The sequence below is a fragment of the Gossypium hirsutum genome, chromosome D08 (assembly GCF_007990345.1).
Source record: "Gossypium hirsutum isolate 1008001.06 chromosome D08, Gossypium_hirsutum_v2.1, whole genome shotgun sequence".
In the NCBI taxonomy this organism is placed as follows: domain Eukaryota; kingdom Viridiplantae; phylum Streptophyta; class Magnoliopsida; order Malvales; family Malvaceae; genus Gossypium; species Gossypium hirsutum.
Window position 1 is genome coordinate 51,502,988 of NC_053444.1, and position 19,216 is coordinate 51,522,203.

Below are 19,216 nucleotides of genomic sequence, written 5' to 3' on the forward strand. Positions count from 1 at the left end.
AGAAGCCAGAAATAAAATACATTTACAAACACCATAATAAAAGTTTATTAAAATATTTCTTGAAGAAAGATACAACAAGCCCGTCTAGCTCAGTCGGTAGAGCGCAAGGCTCTTAACCTTGTGGTCGTGGGTTCGAGCCCCACGGTGGGCGCCTGACTTACCTTACGTTTTTTAATACTGTTGCCGTGACATGAATCGCAAAACATTTCATTGCTCAAATGATTATAATCCATAAACATGGGCCAATTCCCTTCATACTATTCGTGTGAGTTATCGCAAACAGCCCACTACATCTTTTTTTAAATCCTTCAAGTAAGCAAAAAAGTTCAGTAACATAAAAGTCCATCCAAGCAACTATATGGAACATTCTTCCGTATCGGCTCCAGTCAGATATGCCTACCATACAGCTATTCTACCATTCCGGAAGTGCTACGTATGTATTCTCTATTGATGTTAAAAGATTGCTGAGCAGATCTGATCTAAAGTGCATCCACAGGTATCCCTGGTCTTCTCCATGAAATTCTTGAAAATGAACGTAAAAAGCATTGGCTCACGAAGAAATTACTGATGGTGCTGCCCACAATTTCACTTTCTTGTCAACACTTGCTGTAGCTAGAACCACCACTTGTTCATTTCCTATTTAAAAACAACGTGGAAAATTGTAAGAAATGCACGTAACTTGAGATATCAGATATAACTCATACAAGCAGAAAATAAATTTTACCTAGAGGTATAGTCTTAGGTGACCACGAAATCCATGTAATATCTCCTGCAGCATAAAACTAGGGTTAATACCAGAATCCTAAATATCATTCCATGCCAGGTGACAGTCATCATAGAGCATCGGGACTAAGAAAATTGTTAGCAATATGTAGTTAGACATGACATGGTTTCTATAGATTCTTATGTGAGAACATGGTAAGGATAAGGGGGGAAAACAATAAAAGAAAATAAAAGTTTGCTGCTTGGGATGTACCATCATGTGCCTTTTCAGCGGTATCCAAGACCTTTCCTGTTTCCATGCATAGCCACTGTAATGTTGAACCATGAGTTGTTGCCAGTATCTTTCCATCAGGTGATAAACTGAGACGATCATAGTGCAAAGTAGAGCCACTTGAATCCTGAAGGGGTATTGGGAACACCTTCAGAGTTTTTGGATCCTCATCAAGATGGTATCGAACTTCACAAATCATTTAGAATAGTCAGCAGACACAAATTTGTAACTATTACTACGAGAAACAGAAATGCTAAGTTTAGGCATAAACAATTGCAAATTAGCTCATTGTTTAGATTTTTTATATGTCATGTCTTCAAATTTATGGAGAATATTTCTTCCACCTCCCACCCCTGCCTCTTTTCCTTTTGTAGGATCAGACTTGAAAGGGGTTGAAGGTGGAAAAGAAACTGACCTTCATACAGTTGATTTTTTTCATTGAGTATTTTGGATATGTACATAAAAGAGGGAGAAAGAAAAAGGAGTTCAGACAGACCATTGATGTTCCAAATTCTTATTGAACCGTCCTTGGATGCCGTAATAATTTGCTCTGAGTTTGGAGAAAAGCATAACCAAGTTACTGCACTCTGAACATTTAGGAAAAAGAAACACAAAAAAGGGGAAAGATTAGAAACAAACAGCAATTTCAGGGAAAGTCATACAACTATTAGCCTATTACTTCCAATATGCAGAAGTGAGAAAACTTTGTAAAGTCAACCCTTAGGTCATCATTCTCCTATACATAAATTGTCGTAAAATTTCTAAGAACCTCTAACAGAGAAAATGCAATTTGTGGCATGATAGAAATTATGTAATTGAACAATATGAACATATTGAAAGATAGCAAATAAGCTTTAGCACTAGTGAGTGAAATCACAGCATATTGAAAGATGCAAATAAGCTTTAGCACTACTGAGTGAAATCACATGCCTTGTGCCCTTTAAGTTGCATAGCTTTTGAAACCTCCTTGACTGAACCATCCTTTGAGTACACAATCTCCCACACCTGACCAACCAAATAGTACTCTTATGAAACTGAATGATAAAATGCAGAACTATTATTAGTGCCTCACTGCACGTATTAACATAGTAGATCTCAATGCATCTTCAATAAAAATGAAAAATACGAACCAAAATATTCAAAAACTAATAGGAAGCGGAAATCTCACTTCAGTTTTATATGCAGCACAGTTATGCCCTGACTATCCGTATAGCATAAATTCAAAGAAACTGGAATGGTCATTCATACAAAGTAGGGCTAAATATCCAATACCTACCAACATATAAATGTGCAATTGAATTCTGTAATAGACTGTGTGATTTATGAATCTCATCATGTTGACTATGGACACGGTCTTCATTCAAGAGTTCAGCACAATGTTGGTGATATATAACTTGAAATGTTAGGACATAACTTCAGGATTTACACATACTGATCATAGTCTTGATACTGTGCTAATATATAAAGGAATTCATAGAATTTTCACCTTGACATCTGCAGTAAAGGCTGCAGCAGCAAGAAAACGGCCATTTGGTGATATAGTAGCCATGTTATTTTTTAACTGATTAGTGTCGACATGCCCTAAAACTTTCCCAGTTCTTCCATGCCAAAGTGTGATATCAGTACCTGAGAATTAATAAAAAGTTACTTATATTGTATCTGAATTAACAATTGTACTGCTTTTGTAACCCATATATATATATATTATGTAACACAGATAATGTCAAACCTTCTGAACAAGAGGCAATAATGGTACTCCCATCTGCAGTTCCATAAGTTGCAGTAGATCCAGTTAGGGTCAGGATTGCTTGTTTCTCATGGATTTTGTGGTGTTCCCACTTAATTTGCGGAGGGAGCTTCGTCTGTTGCTTGGGTCCATTGGCCGTTTTTGGTTTTTCTTCTTCATACATATACAAGGAACAACCAGTCATAGCCTGAGAAGCCACAACTATGGAAGATGCATCATCAGAAAATGCAACAGCTATTGGATGACCTCCAGCAGGCAGATTAATTCTTAAAAACCTGCACAATGGTCACAGAAAAAGAGATTAAGAAGCAAGTCCTTCTAAGGCCATCACTAATGAAAAAGTGTTTCAAGTTCGTACTTGAAACTTTTACTTGAAGCATCCTCCAGCTTAAATATCCTCACCACTCCATCAGAGCAAGCTTTGCAGAAACAAGAGAAAACGGATTAAGAACAAAATATTCCATGAACATACATATTTCAGTATTATTAAAAAATTAAATAAATAAAAACAGCAACCAAATTACCTGTTGCCAAGTTACGAGCATCAGGGGAGAAACACAGTCCTGTGACCGAATCCGCATGACCTTTAAGAGTATTCAAGTCCAATGGATGATGACGCTTATTTGAATCCTAAATTACATGATAAGAAAATAAAAGCATTTCTTAGTCATTTTCAATAATTTTTTATATAAAAATAACTACTAAAACCACCGGACTAAACCCTAACAACATCAGATTATCACAAAAAAAGGTTCCAAATTCAGGAGAAATTAATTACTCAAAGCAAAAGTCTAACCGCTTCGATAAATAAGTAAAGTTAAAAAATGAAACTTCAAGATGTGTTTCGGATCCCTTTCTAATTCCATTCGCCAATCAACAGAAGAGCGAAAATAAGAAGGGGGGATTACCTTGTCAGAGGCATGAGCGTGAGATTTAGAGTGAGACTTTCTAGAGACATGCTGAGGAGGCTTTGAATGCTTTTTCGGATCTGAATGAAGATCCGGTTTAGCAATGGTCTGCACTTCGGATCTTTGTTTGAGAAGGTAGCTTCTGAAGAAAACGAAAGCGATCACAGCTCCAATAACAAGTGAAAGAACCGCAGTTGAAAGAATCGGATCCATTACCAAGGGACGAAATAACAGTAATTTTCCTCAATTACAGTGGGAGCAATCGAAGCTTTGACGAGAAATGGAAATGGCGGGGGTAAGGTGTCAACTTTGTGCCACTCGTTATCAGCGTGGAAACATCGATATGAATGGACACGTGCCGTGCCCTATGCACAAAATGAAATTATGGCCCGGGCCGGTTGACGGTCCAATTCTTTTTTAATTTATTTTATTTAAGTTCCGATAAAACGATTTTATAATTTATAATTTATAACAATATTTAAATATGGTTTTTATAATTAAATCAATTGGGTTTGACTAAATTCAAAGTGGTTTGGCCTGGGGCATACAAATGTCTACTCAAAAAACCGTGACAAAATTTCCTTTTTAACAACGATAATGAAGATGAACAACTACAAGACTCGATGACTGTACATAGGCCTTGTTTTAAATATCTTAAATTGCACTGCTTTTTAACTACACAGAGTAAGGTAAAACTGCTCAATTGAAAATGGCAGGGTTATATCAGCTCCACAATGAGGTAATAGTAATCTTCAACTGGCTAGGACCAATTGTGGGGTTTCGGGGGAGTTTTGAGGATATCCTTTTCTGACAGCAACTGCAGTTTCTGCAAAATTAACATAAAAATTCATTAAAAAGCAACAATGATGTACGTACGTATGTATGTATGCATGAATGAATGTCTTTAGATACTTCCTCAGCCATATGTATTTATGTATGAATGTGTTTAGGTACTTGGCCATATCAGATATGCATGAAATTGTTTTTCTTTTACCGAAATATATTGTGGAGGATCTTCGAAACTAGTAGAACCTAAGATAACTTCCCTCCTCAACTTTGCTGTTAGCTTGTGACATGCTCTTAGCTGCCAGTAGCAAAAGGAACTTTCAGGGGAGATTAAAACCTTGATGCAAAGGCAATAATGATAAGAGAAACCCGACAGCTATTTTTACCTCGGATCGAGTTGCCCCACCGATGATGAACACAAAAATTCGTTGCCCCATCCTTCTGAAATCGGGAACCACATTCTTCAGAACTGAATCACTACAGAAGGCAACAAAGAGAATTAGGTGTTGGAGGATTGCATATTCTCTAACCAGTAAACACAACTAAAAAGGATGAGATTTTGACAAGCAAGGCTACCTGGAATATCCATCATCAGAACAGTGACCTCGTGCCCACGCTGGTGTTCTTCTTGATCTCATTGAATGAGCGGGCCTTCTACCGTTAGGTGCAGTTGAATTTGTCGATCTTTGGGATTTTGAATCCTTTGCTGGTTCATTCATACATGCATATTCATCCTTTGGCAGCTGACCTTTGTTAAGGTTTTCAAGAAGCTCCTATCATGTTAAAAATGTCAGCTAATGCCATTTCATCGTAACTATATTCGTATAACAATAAGCCAAACCTCTAACATAGGATAAAATCGAAACAGTTGCCAAGTTTCTTCTTCCTCTCCTGTTCGGTCTTTCCTTGCAGCATGTTTTGTCTGACATAAAAAATGATGTGGATCGATTCATTGGCTAAATGCAGGATGCTACTCTAATCTCAGCTGATATCTTTAACCTTCTTGGCTTACCTTTTGACCGCCATCAAACTTGAGTGAGAAACCAGAGCTTGACTTCTTACTTTGTGGACTTCCTCCAAGATATTTCATATTGTTAATAGCTTTCATGTCTTCTGGTGTTAGTTTAGCCAACTGAAGAGTAAATAGGGGAAAAAAAAAAAGAACAGTGTGAACTTGACTGTTTTTATCAGACATCATTCATTAATCTGTTTTAATAACTAGAAGAAGAATAAACCTACTGTTACTTCATAATGTAACCAACTAATGGGACTGCAGTAGTTACCTGCATTAGCTTTGTAGCTTTATCGCCCTCGAATTTCTCAGGATACACAATTGCATAAATCATCAGCAGACGCAATTTATTCTCAGTAGATGCATCCTGTATTGGATTAAATTTCTGAATGTGTGAGATTTTTAAGAAGAAAAGGTAATGATCAATCATACAATATAAAAATGTTATGCGATAACACCAATCGCTGGCATTACCTGCAATGACCTCAGAAGGTTGATGACATCCTTGGCTGCAGCATCTCCAAAAACAAGATCCTGTTCTAGTTGCCCGAGATCACGAAGTCTCATATCCCTGATACATTCGTTGATTGTTCCGGCGATCTGAAATGAAATGATAAGTCGACACAATCGGCAAACAATCTTATTTGTTCAAGAACTGCAAGCATCTTAAAACTCTATCTAATTCTTATTATTGCTATTCAAATACTTAGAATGTATACCGAAACCGTGCATGTTGCAGACGAATTACAGGAAGTTAGATGAAGATACAAGTCTGGGGTTTCAGTTTTAGTGGCTAAAACACAGTCATATTGATTTCCCTTTATTAGATTATAAATTTCAGAAGGAATACATGCATCCTGGACGTTCAACAAATGACAATTTAAAAAAAAGAAAGAAAAAAGGCCAGGCATTCAAGAAGAAACAAACCTCCACATGCAGAGTGAGCTTTTCAACTGTTTCATTATATTGTGGCAAAGCTTGCACAATTTTCTGCAATTCTCGTGTAGATAATTCACCATCTCTGCAACGAACTAAACTTCAACAGGAAGAATATATGGTATAATTGCATGACTATACAACTTAATTAAAGTTACTAGTAGAGAGTAAAAACATTTGTCTCCTTCAACCATGCTTGTAAGCAGCCCTAAGAGGAAGCATCTAAAGTTTCAGTTAAAAAAATACCCCCCACAAGGAAAAAAAAATCCCAGAATATATTTACTTATTTAATTGTAGAATAGACCTAAGTTGTTTGGAGAGTCATATCTCCATACCCATGTCCAAATATACGTCAGATATGGATACCTCAAGAAAAAAAAAAGAATCAGAAAAATGAATGGATAAACTGCATTATATTTCGAAGAAGTACATCGTGCCAAGCCATACACTAAATGCATCTTGTATATGAAGTTCACTTTGTTACTCTGATAACAAACAAACAAACACACTTCCAGCTTTTTTCCAAGCTTAAGATTAAGACTGAAAATTCTCATAAGTCATAAATCAAGTAACATGCTGATGCTATAACTATATGAGATGAATAATACCAAGTTAAGCAGTGAAGCCACTAACCTATTAATGTTTGCAGCCTTGTTCTTTGATTTAAAGGTGGTCATCTTATCATGCAAGCGCTCACTAGCCTAACATGTCAATTGTAGAAAAGAAGATTATAGTTCTATTGATTCCAGATAAAGGAGAATATAAGGGCATGAGACATACATCTGCTATGTGTGCATGACGAAGCTCAAGCCAAACTGGATCATTATCATCAAGAATGACCTCTTTTTCCACAGGTGGGCCACCATGTTTGCCAGGAAGCTAAGAAAACATGTGTTATAAAACCATATTTTGAAAAAGGATTAAGTAAGGCGGATGGAAAATCATAAAATCAATTTAACAAAAAGACTTACCTCTACTACATATTTGTTTCCATCCATATTAAGTAAATCATGGCACATAGCATCATATGTCCATTCATGTATCACAGGAGCGATCTGAAAAATGCAAAGCGGCGTCTTCATATTCAACAAAATCAATATCGCATTGGCTCAGAAATAGAAAGTGATGCTAAGAGAAGGTACACTAAACCTGATCAACAGATCTATCCAAGATGAGCAGGTCGCAGGTTTCAGTCTGAGGATAGTTAGGAATAGATTTGTACTTTTCAAGGCATTTCCAAAGAATCTCAGCAAGCTTAAAAGGAATTAAACTGCGGGTTGCTGCTGGAGATCCATCTTGTTCCCTGGGAGCACGATATCGAACATATGGAAACTCCTGAGAAATCCAAACCTAGTTATTCACTTAATAGTAAAGCATATTCATTTCAAGGAAAAAGTCGATTTCACCATGAAAATGTGCTTAAAAGGCGTATAAACAATAAACCGTCAAGCCAACAAGACATGACATTCATACTTTCATTTGTAACTACCATAGTTGCTTCCTAATTTCTTATACTGTTCTCACCTTCATCGAGGCAAAAACTGTGGCAAGCCGAGATGCCATTGTGTACAAACAAATTTCAAAATACGGAGAGTTCTCTGCCTCTTCACTATAGAGTTCCACCAAGGCTGAATCATGATCAGTGATGAAGGCCTGCATCGAAAAGTCTTGGTGGGTAAAATATTTTTAAATAAAATACCTTTCTGATAATTATCCAACAATTAAATCACCCTTAGACCCTAATCCAAACTAGTAAGTATGCGAGGGTCATTTCCAGAGCTATATATGATCATAAATTTCCTAGACCATTGTACCCTATTGGCCACAAAACATGTGATTCCAGTACCACAACACAATGCTTGTAATAAATTACGTTGTCTAACCTGACTATCTACAGGAAAGTACTCCAAATTCATCTGCATATTATCAAACAAGAAATTATATGGAAAACCAAAAAAGGAATAATCTTGAGTAAAAAAGGTTGCAAGAAGTAATATTAAAAGAAATTTGACCTCTCTCAATGCACCTATGCGAGGTAACACACTAATGTCGCTTTTGATATTGTTAATAAAATCCTTTGAAACAGGTGAACTGAAGAATACAAATGCCCTGGAAGAAAAAGGGGTTGAGACCAGACACTTCCATTCCAAGCTGAAAGAGCTAAATCATCAATCATAATGGAACAAAGTTTGTGGGAAAATCGTTCACATACTTCTTGTATAAAGGCTCCCTTCCAGACATATCAGATAAGAACATGACAATACTGCATGCTAGCAAAAGATAGGGTTAAAATAGTTTCAGAGTTTTGAAACATGCTTACCTACAGCTTTCTTAATAGACACAAGCGAAAGCTATGATACATTGATATGAAGTTAAAATGAAATGTTGCTACTTCTAAATAAAATCCAAACTTATCCTTTTAAGTGATATTCTTTAGGAATATAAAATAAATAAATAGGATATTATCTAAAAGACTAGATATTCTAAATCATCATTGATAAATCTTAGGTTTCTAAGCACTTAGTGCACTTGGATATGGTCGACTCTACGTGTGTGAGCATTATAGTGGTATAAGAAGTGAAGTTAGAAAATAAAATGTTAAATGATTTCAAAAAGTTGGTGTAGTTAGTGGGTGGGTTTGGCTCATGGAGTTCCCTAACATGGAGTTTAACTGGAAAACAAAAAAGATTTACTTTTCTTTTGTTGGTTGGATGAAGTATATAACATCCATGGATGGTAATGGCTGCCTTCTCCTGAAAATGTCTTCCACCACTGCAATATAGGGAAAAAGAATTTACAGTAATTTCCGATTTAAAAAAAATTTGCTCAATTTTTGTCCCGGATGTTTAAATAAACTTACGGGAAACTCCTTGATCTGTAATATCTGCCATTTTACATGAATGCGACATGACTTTGACCGTCACTTTATCCATTATCAGTACCTTCCAAGACGATTTTGAGCCTTCTCCTGATGTTGACTCTCCTAGCATTTCATGCAATAGTCCTGGGAAGAGAAGAAGAAAATGAGTCCCTCAAAATCATAATTCAAACTTTAGGAAAAAGAAAATGGAGAGAGGACATACGATCGCGGCTAAACTGACGAAACACCTTGTATTCTTTTCCGCCACCATGAGACGATTCAGAATCCGAATACGTCATCATTAATTAAATAAAATCCGATTTCCAGATCTAAACCGATTATGATCAATTATCTTTTTTCTTCTTTGAAGCCAAAATTGAAAGAAAACAATGATAAAGGAAAAAGTGGTAGAAAAAATAGAAAACAAAAAAGAGTGCATGCATCTGGGGTTGTATGAGAGAAATATGGCGCAGTGTGAGAATGACCGTTAATTTTCATGGATTGTCCGTCAGTTTTGAAAGGTTTACATTTCAGCTTTCACGAAAATATCGCAACTTTAAGTTCAATACTAATTTTCTCAGTCGTTAACTAATCTGATTACAACTTTCTTATGCTTTTAGAGAAAACAAGTTTCCTTGTTTATACATTTAAACTCTTGTGTTTTTTTTATCTAATCAAGTCTTGATCAGCCATGAAATTATAAACCCAGAACAACATCGATCTCTTTTCTTTCTTTTTTTTTTCCAAATTTTGACGATTTTTTAACTTTGAATCATAGAGATAAACATCATTATTTACATTGTCAATGCTAGTTGTAACTTCAGATTTGTAAGTTTATATATTAATTTTGATATGATGAAGGGGTTCGTTCAAAGAGAAAATGGTGAACTTCATCATGGCCTTAAAACTTATGAAGAAGTCACACTTCAAGAATACACAAACATCCATACATGAAAATCCAACCCAAAAAAAAACACCTTTATTTTTTTTGTTACTAAACCATAAATATATAGCTTGATTAAAATCTTCAAAGGAAGCACTGCATCATATATTAATGAATTTAAATATACTTTAAATATATATTTTTTACTTTTACCCTATCTTTTCTAAAATTGACATTTTACTTTATCACATTTATAATATACATTCTATCTTATCAAAAATACTTTTTTGATAATAATAGTAAACACTATTAAAAATTTTAAAAACAAATTTCAACTTTAATAATAAACTAGACTTAAGTATAGTGGCGAAGTAAGGAACCGGTGAGGGCCTTGATTCCTTAAAATAAAAAATTACTTCGTTAAACCCTAAAAATTATGCAGTAAAATTCTAAAATTTCTAATTTCGCCCTGAATATTCTCTAAAATTTTTATCACATTCCCTTTTATAGACTTAAGCATAAAAAAATACCTTCAAACATAAGCTCCAAAGCTATGTTAATTATTCTCGCTTACAAGGTTGAAACTCTTACTAACTCAATAACCAACTCTCAACCTACCTCCTCTGTAAGTAGAAATAATAACCAAAAGATGAATTTTTAATCCTTTAGTTGAATTAGGGATAGGTTCTTTAGTGTTGTTTTCCATTAATATTTATAATGCGTTATATTTAGTGGTAAAATACATTATATTTTAAAAAAAATTTAAATTCAAATTTTAAAAATTATATTATTATAAGAGGAATCATCACAAATAATAAAAAATTAGGACTTAATGGTATTTTTAACCATCAAATTTTTTTTAAAAAAAATTAAGTTCATGTGATTTTTGCGTCCACTTAAGCCTTTGAACTAAAAAAACTAACAAAATAGACCATTTGATTAACATTGGCCGCTAGTACTTAACAACAATACTAACATAGCCGTTGGTAAGAGTTAATGATCAACACCATACCATTTGCGGGTGTGACAATGCCACATGGATTATATTTAATTAATGACCAACGGCTTTACTTTAATAAAATGTTTAATTTAGGCTTTATCAGTAAAAAAAGGTCCTCAATGAAAAAAAATCAATAAAGCCCTCAAAAAATTTAGCACTCAATTGAGCCCTTAAAGGATAAAAAATTATTCAGTCAAGCCCTTTCGTTAATGTTGATCAAGTTTGACTGCTAAGTTTTGCTGACGTGGTTGATAGGCCAATCAGCACATGACAGCCACATGTGTAACAGCCCGGTTTGGACCCTAGTCGGACAATGGTTTTGGGACCACAAATTCGAGTCAGAAAAATATTTTAATATTATTTTCTGTGCTTATAGTATGTAAAGTGATATGTGTGAAATTTTTGTGATTTAATTTATCCGTTTGCGTGCTTAATTTGTGAAAAAGGCTAGATCGCATAAAAAGTAAAAGTGACATTCTCATTGTTAATATGCTAATTTGTTATGATTTAATTTATGGGAAGTCCTTAAAATGTTATTATGACATTATAAGGTTAGTGGATATTTATGTCCATGATTTAAGTCATTTATATTAATATATCATTAAGGTTAAAGTAGTAATTCATTAAATCAAAATGAATAAAGTAAATAAAACCATTTCCAAGTGTTCTTCCACCGAAACTGGAAGGAAAATAAGGGTTTTAAAGCTTTCATTCATTTGGCCTTATTCAAGCTTAATCAAAGTATGTTTTTGTTTAGGTTTTTGATAATTTCTACGTTTTTGTGATCATTGCTTTGTGTTCTAGCTAACACATGCTTTAATTTTTGAAAGTTTTGATGATTTTGAAAGTTTCCATTGATGAGTGCATGTGTTTTCGGATATTTGATGATGAATTATGAAAGCTTAGTGATAGATATCTAAGTTTTGTAAAGTGATTTTTGATGAAAATATTAGTTAGGGATTAAATTGAGAAAATGTGAAATGTTGTGGTTAAAACTGTGAAATAAATGAAAATATGGGCTGCTAGGAAGCTATACAAAATTCGGCTAGCATGGGTTGTCCCTAAATTTCATGAATTTATAATTTTATGAAATAAAGACTAAATTATGAAAAATGTAAATTTTAGGGGCAAAAGTGTAAATTGCCCTAATTATGTGTTTATTGCTTGAATTGAATAAAATGTGATATTAAATAGCTAAATTTGAATTTATTTAGATCAAGAACAAAAGAAAACGGAATTAGAACGGGGAAAGTCAAAAGTGGTCGAGTAGTCGATTCCATCCGTTTGTCTTCGTCCGAGGTAAGTTCATAGTAATTAATTGTTGTTAAATCCATATAGAAATGTATTTAATTGTGCCAAATTGAATTATTGTAATTATATATGTGCATGTCGAATTGATTTAAGTATGGGAGAAGTGATTATGAGCTTGAATCGATGGATTTACGATGTCCGAAAGCCCTATACAAACCATAGGAATAATGGGGATATATATATGTCATGACATAAAATTTTGATATGAATTATCGTGTAAGACCACGTCTGGGATGTTGGCATCGATTTGAGATTTACGTGTAAGACCCTGTTTGGGACAGTGGCATCGATGTTTGATTACATGTAAGACCACGTCTGGGATGTTGGCATAGTACGAGCTTTCCAAGTTATTCGAATATCCTTATTGGCTCCGAATGGTTCAACAGAAAATATTGAGAAATGAATTATTATGCAATAAATGTATCCGATTCAGGTACGTTAGGTTTGTTAATATAATTCGGAAATGAAAAGTGAGCATGATTTAAATGACTATATTGAATTACATGACAATGTATGATGCCTATGTAGTAAGTGAATATATATATATTTGAAATGGTTGGTATTCGGCTTATTTGAATTGAATTGTTAACAATCTCAAAATGATTTATTTTCTATGACTTACTAAGCTTTTTAAGCTTACTTTGTGTGTTCACTCGGTGCTTTATAGATTTTGAAAGCTAGTTACAAGCTCGGGGATCGTCGAGGAAATCCATCACAGTACCGAACACTATTTTGGTATTTTGAAAGCTTGAAACTTAGAACATATGGCATATATAGGCTAGCACTTGTTTTGGTTGGTCTTGAAATTTGTATATATTTAGCCATGCGAAAATGGCTCAATCTTTATACAAATGATCTAATGTTTAAGTAATTTTGGTCATGATATATGCGTGTAGTAATCTTGATATATTAATGTGTTTTAAATGTTAATGATGTTCATGTTAATGCATTTTCGGTCATGGTATAGATTATGTGGCTGATGATTTGTTCACTTTGGTATTTGCTTATTACTTGAGCTTATTATGGAAAAAAATGTCTCATTGTATATATGCTTGTGATGTTTTGAAATATGATTCGGTATTAGACAATGAATAGCTTGGTCTATATTCGACTATGAAAATAGCTCACTTTAAAGGTGTGTTTATAGTATATGAAACATAGGTTAAATTATGGTTATGTTATTTGGTAGTTTGGTTTGGTCTTATGAGTTTGAATTCAGGAACCGGATATATAAATAATGAAATGGTTGAACATATGTTATTTGGTTGATTTTAGTTAATGTGAAATTTTTAAAAAAAATAGGTATGCACATATGTGTATTTGTAAATTCCGTTTTGATATGTGGTTTTTGCTTTTAGGGAAAGATGCGTATTATAAATATACATATACATCCATAATATGTTCGGCCAGGTTGCATTGTTACTAAAGTTGCATATGAGATCGCATAATAATTATAGTAATTTAGTTCGAATGACTTAGCGTTTGCGTGTACAGAGGTTATGCAAGGTTATGTTGATATTTAACTAATGAAATAAACGAATGCCATTAATATTAAGATTATGTGGTTTGGACATTAAACTGTATTAAATACATGAAATTTAGTTTTGTTGCATATTAGTTAAATTCGAATATGCGGTTATATAGATTATATTAATACGGTTGAAATTTGAAGCATAGTTTGTATATGTGTCATAAGTAATAAATCATGACAAGTTTTATCTGGTTACGTGTTCCATGTGTATAAAAATGATAAATGACTACTGATCTGTATTTTGTCCGGTAATGCCTTGTAACCCTAATTCGGTGACAGATACTGGTTAGGGGTGTTACAACATGTGCATCATGCTAACGTGTCAAAATGTCACATCAACAAATATTTTTAAAAAATAAAAAATCCAAAAAATAATTATTTAAAAAATCACATCTAAGATGCCACGTTAATATGATGTACACGTGACTGTCACGTGTTGCTATACGATTGGTCTATCAACCACATCAACGTAACATAATGGTCAAACCTAGTGAACATTAAAAGAGGGGCTTAATTGATTTATTTTTCATCCTTTAAGGGCTCAATTGAGTGCTAAATTTTGATAAGGGCTTAATTGATTTTTTGATCTTTCACGAAGGGCTTTTTTTTACTAATAAGCCTTTAAATTAGTTTCTAACAAATTTTATAAAATTTTTTTCTAATTTTTTATGGTTTTTAATAAATTTATTTTTTATAAAATTTATAAAAAAATGTTTTGAATTAACCTCTAACAATTATTATAAAATTTAATGATTTTTTAATAATTTTTATAATTTTTGCTTTTTTTATTTATAATTCTATAGTGAATCTAGACAAATTGGATGTTCAAATTCACTATGTATTATTTAAAAAATAATGTTAAAATATTATTTTATTTCTTTTTTTATTTTATTGATGTGACATTAACATGATAATATTCGACGATGACATGATACTACCACATCATCCTTCAATGATAATGTGGAAGTACTACGTCAGTAATTAGTGATGACGTAGAGTTGTCACTTTAGCTTCAATGATGATGTGGATTGCCACATCAATGATTAGTGATGATGTGGCATTGCCACGTCAATAAACTATGCTGACATGGCACCTATTAACAGTCACACTTATTTACTGTTAAGTATTAAGGATCAATATTAATCAAATGGCCTATTTGACCAGTTTTATTAGTTTAGAGACTCAATTAAGTAAACAAAATTAAATCAATTTTTTTTTAAAGTTTGAAAGCTAAAAATACCTTAATAAAAAAAATTACACCGAAAATCATAGAAAACAAAATAGGTAAACTGTCAAAATAGTCACTTTTGTTTACATCATGTTACATTTTAGTCACTTATAATTGAAATGTTATATTTTAGTCACTTACGTTAGCGAGTTGTAATATTTTAGTCACAGAGCCATTAATTGTCGTTACCGGTGTAATGATAAGCTGACGTGGTATGTTAAATCATTATTTCAAACAAAAAATTTAGGTTAAATTATACAATTGGTCCCCATAATTTTTCGGTTTGAGCAATTTACTTTTTTCTTTTATGTTCTTTTAACTTTCTTTTTTTTTCATTCTCTTCTGCTTCTCCTTCTATTTTCTTCCCTTCTCCATCTCTTTTAACGTAATTTTTCTATATTTTCCATTTGTTAAAACTTTTTTATGTTTATGAAAAAGGAAAAGGCGAAACCTGAAACCAAAATAAGACTTGCTTCGCATATTCTCACCTCACAATTATAAACCCTCATCGCCCATCATCACTTTAACAATCCGATTTGGATCTCTCAATGACCTAGTCCACAAGCTCGCCTCACTCGAAGACTTCATTAGTCGTGACTTATGGTAGTCCACGTCCCTCAACAAAGTTTCTCGATCCCGTTCCCTTAACCTCCTAACCAACCCCATGACCACCTTATCTATCTATCTTACCTACAACATTCTCGCCCTCGCGAAACTACATTGTTTCACAGATTATTTAAATGAGCTCTACACTCTCAATGACTAAACTTATCCTCAATGACTAAAATGACCATTATAAGAAATTTACCCTCAACTTCACCCAAACCAATTTGGTTCCATACTCCCTTTCTCTTTTTGGTTCATCTATGCTTGACTTCCAATCAAGTTTGCTTGGGAATATCCAAGAAGGTTTAGATTAATTTTATCGTTTGCTTAATTTTATTCGTTAGAAAATAAAAGAAAAGGAAATGAATAATCTACATGATTTTGTAAAAGTTTGGAAACGGAAAAAAATTTGTTTTGAATATAAATATTTCAATTTATGTTTAGATTTGATTAAGGATATGGATTTTTATATTGATTAGTTAGATCCATTTTTAGTTTCAAAATTAGGTTATATTCAAATTGAGATTTGATTAAGAATAATTGATATTCGATTTTGAGTGAAATTCAATTTAGGAATAGTGTGAAAGAAACAAAGACTTGGTTTATTTGGTGGGCAAAAATTATGTTTCTATAGTGAAGAATATGATAAGAGAAAAAAATAAAGGGGAAGAAGAAAAGGAAAATAAAGAAAAAAATAAATTGTTCAAAAAATGAAAGTAAATATAGAGTCTAGTTTTAACAAATGGAAAATATAGAAAAACTACGTTAAAAGAAATGGAGAAATGAGGAAAGCTGAGGGAGAAGCAGAAGAGAATGAAAAATAAAGAAGAAAAAAAAAGTTCAAAGAACATAAAAGAAAAAAATTAAATTGCTCGAGACGAAAAAAATATAGGGACTAATTGTATAATTTAACCTAAAATTTTTATTTGAAATGATGATTTAACATATCACGTCAGCTTATCGTTATACTATTAACAACAATTTACGCTCAATGACTAAAATACTACAAAACGATAACGTAAATAATTAAACATAAATAGTTAAAATGTAATCTAAAACAAATAAATGTGATTATTTTAATAATTTACCCAAATAAAATAGATACATTGGTTTTAAAAAGGATAATAAATTTTTAAAGAAGAAAACGAAGGGAAATGTGAAGATAAGAAGCTTGAAAAGCAGAGCGAAAGGCAAAATAAAAATGTGGTTTCGAGAATCCCAAAATAAAGTTGGGGAGACCATGAAGGGTACTGTATAATGGCATGGGTAGCAACTAGCAATGATCAATCTTAGATTTTAGTGTTGGTTGTTGACCAAAACTAACCATTAAAGTACCCTTATTCCCTTGATTTATACCTTCAACATTAATCTTTTGTTTGATTTAATAATTGCAGTTTCAGACTGATGATTTATATTCTAATTTTAGAATATTAACTCTATATTAATAAATATTATTTTTATTTTTATAAATAATTTTAACCCTATATTTGAATTTACCCCTTAAACCCATTTACTTTTTTTTTTCTTCTATTGCTTCCACGTTTTACCTTTTTTTTTTAAAAAAAACTTTTAATTATTTTATTACAATTCATTCAGGCCTTAAAATATTTCACTTTATTCACTTATTCTAAAATATCATTGTATACTTTATTAATTTTTTTTGTTTTTAATTAATTATTTAAAATTTCAATATTTTTCATTCGTTTAATATAATAAATAAATTTATATAATTATATCAAAATATTTAAAATAATTTATCTATATCTTAGTAATTTTAATATTTTAAATTATTTATTAAATTCTTTTTATGTTATAAGGTCCACAAAATACATATATTATTCTAATATTCTTAACAATAATTTTCTATTTTATCATAGTTCACCTTATTATTATTATTGTGTTTAAATTCAAACTTAATTTCACCACTACTATTGTTTTTAATTTCACTAGAGATAATTTCACTGGTGATAGCCTCAATTTAATAAATTTTTTAATCCTAAAATTCTCACTTAATAAACTAATAAAATTACGGCCTAACTCTCCAAAAAATATTGGTCGCACTAAAAAAAAATCGATTTCACCTCCTAAAAGATGTACAAATATTTCCCTGTGGGAAATGTTTTTTATATAGCATTTAAAATGATGCATTATACATCATAGCTAATATATAGATGAGAATATTTGGGGAATGGGTTAAGTTGAAATCATAGTTTCTACAACGTGAGGACGGCCTCCAAAATTATAAAGAAAGAGTAAGGGCGGCTCACTATTGGTTCGAGAAATTAGTTGAATTAATAGTATAGATTTTTAAATGATTTTAATTTTATAATTAAAATTTAAAGGAATAAATTTTATAATTATACATTTATTTTGGTTTAATGTGTAATTTTATATATGAAATTTTATATATAAAACTTCGATATGACCCAATTCTAAAAAATTAGTAGCATTATTATTGACATAACATCATTTTATGTTTATATATTGCATAAACAAATAATTATATTTATTCAATATAAAAATAATTTGATATATTTATTTCTATATAATCAAATTAAAATTAAAGTTTCATGTATATATTGAATCACAATCAAAATTTCACACACATATATATAATTGCATTAAATCAAAATTTATCTATAATTTTGAGATAGGTTAGAAATTTAAATTAAATATATTCAAGACCATGGGCTGAAAATTGACTTAGTTAGGCTGTCACATATCAATTGTATATCTCTAATATCATAATTCAAGTTTGGTACAAAAATATAATAGCTGCATTAAATCTATTAACATTCTGTCTCTTATTTGGCCAAATTAAGAACAATATATATATAGTTAGTAAAGAACAAAACATAGCTTAGTTAGTTGTTATCATCATCTTATTAACAAAAGAAAATGTTTAGTTAAGAAGTTGGACTGTTTTCAATCCTTTAAAATTTTAAGAAAATTCAATACATTATATTGCAAAGGAAGAGTTGGATAAACGGTATTTTTATCTCTAATAAAATTAAAAATAACGATGCTAATGAGATTGTTTATTATAACTGTGGGTAAAAGATTTCTATCCTACAAAAAGGACTAAGTTTATCAACAAAAATTAATAGTGACGCATCTTCCCATGTGATATCACTTCTGTTGGAGTAAAAAATAATATTTAGATAAATTTCTATCCACAATGAAAACTCTAGAATTCGATATTGAGAAAAAAAAAAACAAGCATATTTCTTTGAATCACTTGTTCATCATATATTCTTGTTATAAATTTTAGCTTTTTAGTAGCCGAAAGGAAATTTCCTCCCCACTTTATCTCCGTCAGAGTTTTATCTGTAAAGTATTTAACTGTAATTTCACAGCAAGAGCAAGGGGACAAGACCTTGTCCTCCCATAACAACAAACAAGACAAGAGACTGA

General features: G+C 31.9%; 2 protein-coding genes and 1 non-coding gene across 4 annotated transcripts; 1 reads left to right on the forward strand and 2 right to left on the reverse strand.

Moving 5' to 3' along the window:
* The first annotated feature begins 78 nt into the window (after nt 1-78).
* Nucleotides 79-151, forward strand: TRNAK-CUU (transfer RNA lysine (anticodon CUU)). Its single transcript has one exon. It is a non-coding gene; the product is annotated as a tRNA-Lys (tRNA).
* A 35-nt stretch (nt 152-186) lies between these two features.
* Nucleotides 187-4,045, reverse strand: LOC121219832 (transducin beta-like protein 2). Its single transcript, XM_041098315.1, has 10 exons — nt 3,650-4,045; nt 3,266-3,371; nt 3,100-3,160; nt 2,724-3,016; nt 2,481-2,620; nt 1,925-1,999; nt 1,491-1,581; nt 977-1,180; nt 725-769; nt 187-636 (listed from the first exon to the last, which is right to left on the reverse strand). The coding sequence occupies exons 1-10, from the start codon at nt 3,860-3,862 to the stop codon at nt 551-553; spliced, it is 1,314 nt and encodes a 437-aa protein (XP_040954249.1). The 5' UTR covers nt 3,863-4,045; the 3' UTR covers nt 187-550.
* A 181-nt stretch (nt 4,046-4,226) lies between these two features.
* On the reverse strand, nt 4,227-10,017 carry LOC121219833 (protein transport Sec1a). 2 transcript variants are annotated; one of them, XM_041098318.1, is made up of 20 exons: nt 9,467-10,012; nt 9,244-9,387; nt 9,077-9,155; nt 8,596-8,646; nt 8,396-8,492; nt 8,267-8,299; nt 7,908-8,036; nt 7,533-7,718; nt 7,355-7,438; nt 7,164-7,262; nt 7,017-7,084; nt 6,375-6,468; nt 5,922-6,047; nt 5,719-5,814; nt 5,448-5,567; nt 5,277-5,357; nt 5,012-5,208; nt 4,822-4,912; nt 4,644-4,733; nt 4,227-4,475 (listed from the first exon to the last, which is right to left on the reverse strand). In XM_041098318.1, the coding sequence occupies exons 1-20, from the start codon at nt 9,543-9,545 to the stop codon at nt 4,410-4,412; spliced, it is 2,010 nt and encodes a 669-aa protein (XP_040954252.1). In that variant the 5' UTR covers nt 9,546-10,012; the 3' UTR covers nt 4,227-4,409. The 2 variants fall into 2 exon arrangements, with proteins under 2 accessions (XP_040954252.1, XP_040954251.1); XM_041098317.1 differs by having other exon boundaries at nt 8,267-8,492; nt 9,467-10,017.
* Nucleotides 10,018-19,216: the final 9,199 nt, after the last annotated feature.

Bases quoted from the DNA above. Each gene is read 5' to 3' on its own strand.
- LOC121219833 (XM_041098317.1), bottom strand. From the start codon at position 9,545: ATGATGACGTATTCGGATTCTGAATCGTCTCATGGTGGCGGAAAAGAA. The intron at 9,388-9,466 runs GTATGTCCTCTC...TTCTCTTCCCAG, and splicing joins TCGTCAGTTTAGCCGCGATC to GACTATTGCATGAAATGCTA. The intron at 6,048-6,374 runs GTTTGTTTCTTC...ATTTCATTTCAG, and splicing joins AGCTCACTCTGCATGTGGAG to ATCGCCGGAACAATCAACGA.
- LOC121219832 (XM_041098315.1), bottom strand. From the start codon at position 3,862: ATGGATCCGATTCTTTCAACTGCGGTTCTTTCACTTGTTATTGGAGCT. The intron at 3,372-3,649 runs GTAATCCCCCCT...CATGTAATTTAG, and splicing joins ACGCTCATGCCTCTGACAAG to GATTCAAATAAGCGTCATCA. The intron at 637-724 runs GTAAAATTTATT...GTTTTTAAATAG, and splicing joins ACCTAAGACTATACCTCTAG to GAAATGAACAAGTGGTGGTT.